Below are 8,653 nucleotides of genomic sequence, written 5' to 3' on the forward strand. Positions count from 1 at the left end.
AAACAGAGTACTAGTTAGTACATAACCTGCAGATCATCCCCGGCTCCATACTATTTTAGTACCAACTGCAATGAAAAAATAGAGGGAAAAACTTTAGAACAGAACTTAGGGTTAAACTGAGCATTTGTACTTCAATGGAAGTGAGTGGGGCAGGGTCATGGAGTGCTGCATTACATTTCAGCTATAATTTTAAAGCTTAGGCGCTTTCTTAAATGTTCTTCTCCTCAGATTTTGTGTAGCCTACACTCTGGGCTGAGACTTAGTAACAAATACCACAGTGGGGTAATAAGCATATATTTAAAATGATTTTAAGTCATTGCATTGGCTTTTTGTCTGGTACTTGTTAATTAACATGAACAGTTTTGCTTTGGGGTAAAGGCTGTGAAAAGCTGCCCCCTGGTGCGCTGTTTCCTTTGGTTCCCAACAGCTGTCCAGATGATACAGTCAGTGTGCTGCACGATATACCGTCTTTGAAATGGAAAGTGAAACGGGGACTCTATTTGTGGCAGAGGTATTGATCAATAGGAACTGTCAAAATCGCCTCTAGGAGGAGTGGTTGTGGGCAGGTGGGGCAACCTGCTTCCAGTGAAACAGAATCAGGTATCAAGCCAACAAGGCTGCAACAGACATGGGGGTGAGTGGCAGATCTTAATACCACCACCACCTTTGAACTCTATCTTAATCCTTCTGATGTTTTCCCCAGGGGTGATTTATGGATCCCCTTAATAACATCACTGAACACACAAAAAAATAAATACAGTACTGATCATTAAACTGGACCCCATGGTGTTTTACTGCAGCCTGGGGGTTACTTGGTAAAAGTCTAGGATGAATGGGGAAATGTATCATCAGAGGTGTCCAAAATGGACTAGGACATAGCACTATGTACCTTATGACCTGTCTCAGTGGAAAGGTTACTATTTTGCATGTGCTTTATACGAGGATCAAATCAAAAGTTTAAGCGGTAACTTACTGTTAAAACTGTCATATATAATTTCAATAATAAGTACACTTGGTTTAATATTCAGTCATATTTTACCTTTGTATTAAAAATGTGACATTGAAATTGAGATCCAGTCAGCTCTGTTACTGACACACAGAAGTACAGTCAGGTTGTATCAGTTCCAGTGACCTTGCAAAGCTTTTCCAGGAAACACAACAGAATCTGTTCAAGACTCACATGAGGGACTTGCATTAAAATAGTGGTAAAACAGGGTATCAATAGGATTAGGGGATTTTCCCCTAAATACCTAACCAAATTTTCTTACAAGGTACTTTTTGCACATATTAAAATGAATTATTTCCATTTTCCAAATACACCCCTCGATATACATAGTGTTGGGCATAAATATACAATGATACGGTTATACTGAAGTCCTGGGTGTGTCTTTTAAACAGACTTTCAAATTGAACCACCATAATATAACTAATATGGTGGATGGTGTTGATAGCCGACTCAGATCCTATTTATTTGTTTAAAAAGAAAAGAAAAACAGTGAACAGCAAATACAAGCCTATAGGCAAAACATGTAGAGGAAAAGCTTGCACTAAAACTTGGAATGGCTCAAACTGCTGTGCAAAGGGAGGATTATTATTATTATTATTATTATTATTATTATTTTCTTAGCAGACGCCCTTATCCAGGGCGACTTACAGTTGTTACAAGATATCACATTATTTTTACATACAATTACCCATTTATACACTTGGGTTTTTACTGGAGCAATCTAGGTAAAGTACCTTGCTCAAGGGTACAGCAGCAGTGTCCTCCACCTGGGATTGAACCCACGACCCTCCGGTCAAGAGTCCAGAGCCCTAATGTTTCTAATCATTTTAACTCAGAATGTATGATTTGAGTATTTGTAGTAAAGGATGTTTTATTAACCAATAAGTACATTAAATGAAAACATTAAACAAACCTAGTTTATCCTTAGACCCCACCTACCCTACCCTACACAATGCATTCCACAGGTACACGAGGTCTGAAGGGGATAAATGAAAGGTGTGTTGCAATTCAATAGCTACACTCTTGAAAACGATCTGTAAAATTCCCAAAACAATACAGCAGTGACTACAGTTCCAACAGAGCAGTTACTATTTTGAACAGTAACTATTAATTTTCTACATTTGCAGCATTACATTTCTTTCTGTAAATTTACAGATTTTTACCACAAAAGGAAATTATGTCAGTTACTACTGCTGCATTTTTCCGTAATTCTATAGATGTGTTTTTAACAGTGTACATCAGTTACCACCTGTATAGATAGGTGAAGCTGTGTGCTTTTGTAAAAGGCAGGGAGCTTTCAGGTTCTGCAACACAGCCACGATCCATTGTCTTGTTGCCAGTAGCTACCACTGCAAATAAGCATTTTATTTTACAGATGTCAAAAGATGTAAATGTGAGATCTCTTTATTAAGGACCCCCAAAGGGCCAGAGTTAAAAGGTATTCATCGTCATACTGTTTTCACAGACTGGTAGAGATGGTCTTTATATGGCAGTCACAAGGAAGGGGTCTACTGTAATTTGATATTGGCACCAAAAGTGCATGTCACAACTCCAAAAAGAAAAAAATACCAACATTGATCTTTAACATCTATAAGAGCCTTAATTTGTTCAGGGATGGAAATAAGACTCACATTGTATAGCAGTTTGATCCATTCCTTTTTTTTTATTTTATTTTTTTTTTTTATAAATTTAGTCGTCGCCAATTATTTTTACCCCGGTTTTCACCCAAATTTAGCATGCCCAATTATTATCTGTATCCCCGGCTCACCGCTCGAAACCCCCCGCCGACTCGGGAAACGGAGGCTGGAACACGCGTCCTCCGAAACGTGCTCCTTCCAAGCCGTCATTTTTCGCACTGCAGATCCACAGCAATGCCACCAGACCTATAGTGCCGGAGCACAACACAGATCTGGCGGCTCCGCTGCAGAGCCACAGGCGCCCTATTGGCCACAGGGGTCGCTGATGCGCGGTGAGCTGTGGATTCCCCTGCCGACCTAAGCCCTCCCTACCCGGGCAGCGCTCAGCCAATTGTGCGCCGCCCCCTAGGAACTCTCGGTCACGGTCAGCTGTGACATAGCCTGGACTCGAACCTGCGATCTCCAGGCTATAGGGCACATCCTGCGAGGAGCGCCTTTACTGGATGCGCCACTCGGGAGCCCCAGTTTGATCCATTCCTGGTTTTATTAGGAGTTTAATAAAACACACCTGCTCGTTACCCATATACTGTGGCTAATTAAGGTCATAGTAAAACCTGGAATGTGTGAAACTGCCATGCAATAGGAGTCTAACTTCCATCCCTATTGTAATTATGCAGCGTGACAATATCGTGTGAGCAACAGTGTCCATCTAGAAGACAGTCTCATGAGAAGTTATGTCACATGCAAATATATGTATGGTGAAACTAAAAAAATATATTATACCGACTGTAGAAAAAGAGTAGAAAAAAAGAAATCAAACTGTTTTAGATTGCTGACTTTTTGTTTATTGGTGTACATGTACAATTGTTTATCATCCCATTAGGGTAGCAATAATGTCAGAAATAAGCTTTGGAAAACAAGGACCAGCACTTTTATGATCTGTTACTGAACTTACATAAACTGACTGTAATGAGTCTCTGTTATATCCCAGTGATTCTTCTGCAGCGATTGCTTCTCTCTTGCTCTTTGCCTGTTCAACGTTTCACATTAACCAGGAGGCCACTCCATCTGGCGGCCTCCGAGCACATGGATATGCAGGTGGTACACCGACTGAGCTCCCTGCTTCCCATCGTTGATGACTGCAGGTGAAATATATATTAGAGTAAGGCTCAAACACAGCCAGTGGGGAAACCCTTTATTTTAAACATATGCAACTGTGCCTGTTACATTCTCATGGCATTACAAAGCTGTATCTATATTACGAACAACAAGCTTTTATAAAAAAAGATTAAATAAAAACCTCTAAAACACACATAGAAGAAAAGGTATGTAAACTGTAAGTGCATTGCAAGCTTGCACAATTTATTAGCTTACTTCCAGTTTTGCAACATTCCTGTTCATTCTTGCTGTATACTTTGCACTAGAGTAAAAATCTCAGGCCTGATGTGAAATTACATTTTGGAGTGATTTGGTATTGTTATTAAAACTTTCCACTGGTCACACCATAATATGTTCTGCTATGGTGTGTCACAGATACATAGAAATCCATTCTGTAACAAACTCGATTGTATATAGCAGGGGGTTCCAACCAGGGTTACATGTACCCCTGGGGGTACTTCCAAGGGTCATAGGGAGTATGCAGGATGACAGTAAAATAAAATCATGATCTTGAATTGATTTTTAACAGTATTATATATTCTCTCTAAACCACTGTGCATACATATTTTATTTAACTGCTTAAATGTTATCATCACACACGAGTTTGAGTGGATTTTTACTCTGATATTAGGCGCTGCTTCTTTTTATTTTTTTTTTTATTTTTTTTTTAGTAACAGCAATAGTGGCTGGTTAAATTTGTTTTCTGTGTTTAATAGAGAACATCCAAATTATCCCATGTATCATTCTCAAATCAAAAATTTCTTGCTTGCAAAAGAAAAACAAAGGATGAAAACTCAAGTGCTACAGAAAGTTATACAGAGTCCCTTTGGATCATTTTTATGTTGGCTTTAGTAAAAAGTTGATCATTGTTAGTTATTACAGTTTTATCTTGAAGTTAATATTTTTGATGTTGTAAACATTTTAAATGGCACACACAACTATGCTGAGATGGGAAATAAGTGGTAACATTATAAACATTTACAGTGCAGACCTTTTTGGATTATTTCTAATAAACTTTGCTGAATAGAAAGCGAATGCGTGTGTTTCCGAAGAGATTCCCAAATTTTGATTCTGTGCATCCAAAGACTTGTAATTAAAAGTTTTAAGCATTACTGTTTGATATTCTGTCCTAAACCAGAAGTTTGTCGGTTCCAAACTGTTGTGACAAATTATATATTAAATAACTGTGAGGGAGGGGGAGATGTATTTGTTAATCAGATTATTCTGCCTTTTATTGCAACTGTGGTACCATTCAGTAGAGCGAAAATTGTAAAGGGCTGCTTGAGCTGAAACCTCCAGACAGAACAGGTACTATTTTTAAAAAGGTTGAAAAACACTGTGTAACAGGGCAAGCAGCCCTGTACATTGTTTTGTTTATTTTATTTTAGAATGGGGTCTCCCTCCGCCCCTGTGTTATTTTGTATTGTTTATTTGTTTTATTGTATTTATATGACGGCGAAGCGCCGGTTGTTTTGTTGTATTTATTTTAAAATGTATTTACGGCGGCTGGAACACGGAGGATGCGTGTTCCAGCCGCCGTTTCCCGAGTCTGCGTGGGGGTTGCGAGCAGTGAGCCGAGGATACAGATAATAATTGGGCATACTAGATTGGGGAGAAAACCGGGGTAAAAAAATTGGCGACGACTAAATTTTTCAAATAAATAAATAAAAATGTAAGAATTTAATGTAAAGTGCATGGGATACCTACACAAGCAATGTATCCGATTTACATAAAACAACATGGTTTGGTTAACTTGAATATTTCTGTATGACTGTTTTGTTTGTTCAGACTGTATATTCAAATTCTTCTTTTTTTCCCTGGGCTTTGTATTCTGTGTGTACTGTACTTACCCACTCTGTAACCTTCCTTGAGACCCTCTTTCTTTGCCATGTTTTTAGCGACTATTAGGAGGTGCCCCAAAAGCTATGTAAAAAAAACAGTCGCATTAAGCATTGGATACGCATTCCCAAACATGCAGTTTATAAACATAACATAAAAAGAAAACACACACATAGAATATAAGCCTTAAGGCAAGACTTTACTTACACTAAGAATTACCTGACAATCACAAATTACACAATTTACTTTAACAGCTTTTAGTAAAGAAACATTACAAAGGACAGATTATTGGATTTTTTTAAAATTATTATTATTATTATTATTATTATTATCATCATCATGACAGTGTGATGAATCCAATTTATATAAAATAACTCATTTTATTCCCACATACTTCAATACAGGCACATAACACAATAAACCTGCAGATGAGCGCTACAGTACCTGTTCATCATCATCTGCTGCCTCACTGATTCTGGGTATGGGAGACCGAGGTATGACAAGAAAATGCACAGGAGCTTGGGCACCAATATCTCGAAAAGCCAGGCACTGCCAAAGAAGCAAATAAAACACACTGTATTTTTTGTTTTAGATTTGCAAATCTTCTTTTTTTTCTGGGAAATGAATAGCATAACTAATAATGTAGGGCAATTTAACAGTACAAAGTTCATCTTCCACTACACTATATGACTAGTTTCACTGACACAAATTAGCACTAGTCTTGGGCTTCCAGGGTCAGGGTCTGTGAAACCTGCTTGACAATTTTTTGGATAGAATATCATGATGCTATCGAAACTGACAAACTGGAAAATATATTGCAAACGTTGAAAAAACTTGATACTGTAGCCCACAAATATTTTCAGTATTCAGAAAACTATTATGTTGGTAATATTATAAGTATAGGTTATCTAAAGGGGTTCTTTAAAATGGTTGGTTAACAAGTTTTATTCTTCATGTCACTATTATTTTTATAGTACATGATGATTTTAAAATACAACTGGAAAGACAAAGTTATATTTTTATTGTATTTTTCACCTTCTCATCTTCATAAATGATGTCTGCAGGCATCGTCTTGTCTATTATTTTGGAAAAGATAGTTGGAGGCGGGTTTCCGTATTTCTTTCTGGCCTCCTCAGCCAGACGAGCCTTAGTAACTTCATCGTCACTTGCAGTTCCAGAGCAATAGTCTCTCTAAATTAAAAAAATAAAAATAAAAAAATACAAGCAGAGACCTCATCCAAGTTTCGGTAACATGGTCTAACATCTTCATGTAAGCTACTGTAAAAGAGGCAGGCTGTTTTCATGTCTGAACAAGCTTACTTTATTTTAAAAAAAATAATAATAACTAAAGCCAACTAATTCAAGAATTAGCCTGTCGTTACTTTGTTTTACAAAGTGGCATTACTCCAAAGTGACAGGAATCTTAACCGGGCGGATAGAGTGCCGGCTCTACCGTGCCATGCAAGCAGCATACACAGGCCCGAATGATTGAACGGTTGGCCATATTAAAGGTGTGCCAATTTACCTTGATCTTAAAATTAATTTACCTTAACAAATAGTTGTACGGCTAGTCTCTTCAATTAATTGTAATGATCTCTTAACTCTTGTTTGTAATAATGCTAGTCTCTAAAAGTAATGAAACGTTTTCAATTTCTTAAATGCACCATTGGTTGTGAAACGTAGATTCTTAAAATTACAATTAGTTAAATTCACTGTATTATCTTCATTATTATTATTATTATTATTTATTTCTTAGCAGACGCCCTTATCCAGGGCGACTTACAATTGTTACAAGGTATCACATTATACATTATTTCACATTATACAGAAATCACATTATTTTACATACAATTCCCCATTTACAGTTGGGTTTTTACTGGAGCAATCTAGGTAAAGTACCTTGCTCAAGGGTACAACAGCAGTGTCCCCCACTGGGGATTGAACCCACAACCCTCTGGTCAAGAGTCCAGAGCCCTAACCACTACTCCACACTGCTGCCCTCCATTTATTTCTACATTTCACAAAGAAACATCTGTCGACATCAGTTACTTTGGACTCTGAAACGTTGTAAAATAATGTACTATTTTTATGATGTAGAATACTGTGGAATGCAGCTCGAACAGTATTTCGCTATATGGATTATCAAAGCAAAACGCATTTTCTCCTTCCTACCTCATTGCACGTCTGAACTCTAGGTGCAAGTAGCAACGCAGTGAAATGTACAAAACGGTTTAATTTCAAATACTGAGCTCCTACACTCCCAAACTTAAAAAATGACATTTTAGAGGAAACGCCGACTTCTCAACCGGTAGCGCCCACATTTCCCAGCGATTGGACAATAATAAGCTTCGAGTCTGTACTTTTCATTATGATTGGTTTAATTTAACGCCAATCTCACGATACGGATCCAAGGGTTGTAAATATCATCTGAATTTAAAGAGACAGTGTATTTAAATAATAATAATAATATTATTATTAATAATAATAATAATAAATACAGTATTTGTTCAATGTTCAATACAATACATATTTTTAGTATTTAAATGTCTCATTACGTGCTGGCTCTTGCAAATGCAGTGCTCAAGAAAGATAAGTAACAATCTGCTTAACTGGTACAGTAGGTGGGTTCACTTCAGACAACATAGCTAGTCACCACGAGTGGGTTGCTGGGGATTCAAAAGTTCTCTGAAACAGCCTAATATGCTTTAGATCATTGGTTCTCAGTCTTGGTCATGGGGACCCCGCTGTGTGTTGTTAATTTTTTTCCAACTCAACTTATTTATTGAACTCAATTAAACTAACAGTTGGCCTAATGAAACCTCTGGAATGATTTGAAAGAGATGGAGATTTCAAGTTATGTATAAAATTGAATACAACTTGAAATCTCCATTTTTTTATAAGGTTTTTTTTTTTATAATAGTTTATAAATACTATTATACTATACTACTATAACCAAATTGTTAGTTGAATTGAGTCTTCATTTAAGTAATTGAGAGCTCAGTTGAAACAAAAA

The 8,653-nt window shown here is 37.1% G+C and overlaps 1 protein-coding gene across 1 annotated transcript; it reads right to left on the reverse strand.

Annotated features, from left to right (window-relative positions):
• Positions 1-3,465: 3,465 nt before the first annotated feature.
• Positions 3,466-7,972, reverse strand: LOC117408958 (uncharacterized HIT-like protein Synpcc7942_1390). The gene is made up of 5 exons (XM_058991331.1): positions 7,813-7,972; positions 6,676-6,831; positions 6,085-6,189; positions 5,652-5,724; positions 3,466-3,782 (listed from the first exon to the last, which is right to left on the reverse strand). Exons 1-5 carry the CDS (start codon positions 7,918-7,920, stop codon positions 3,691-3,693), a joined length of 534 nt encoding a protein of 177 aa, XP_058847314.1. The 5' UTR covers positions 7,921-7,972; the 3' UTR covers positions 3,466-3,690.
• Between the last annotated feature and the right edge of the window lie 681 nt (positions 7,973-8,653).

The sequence above is a fragment of the Acipenser ruthenus genome, chromosome 2 (assembly GCF_902713425.1).
Source record: "Acipenser ruthenus chromosome 2, fAciRut3.2 maternal haplotype, whole genome shotgun sequence".
Taxonomy (NCBI): domain Eukaryota; kingdom Metazoa; phylum Chordata; class Actinopteri; order Acipenseriformes; family Acipenseridae; genus Acipenser; species Acipenser ruthenus.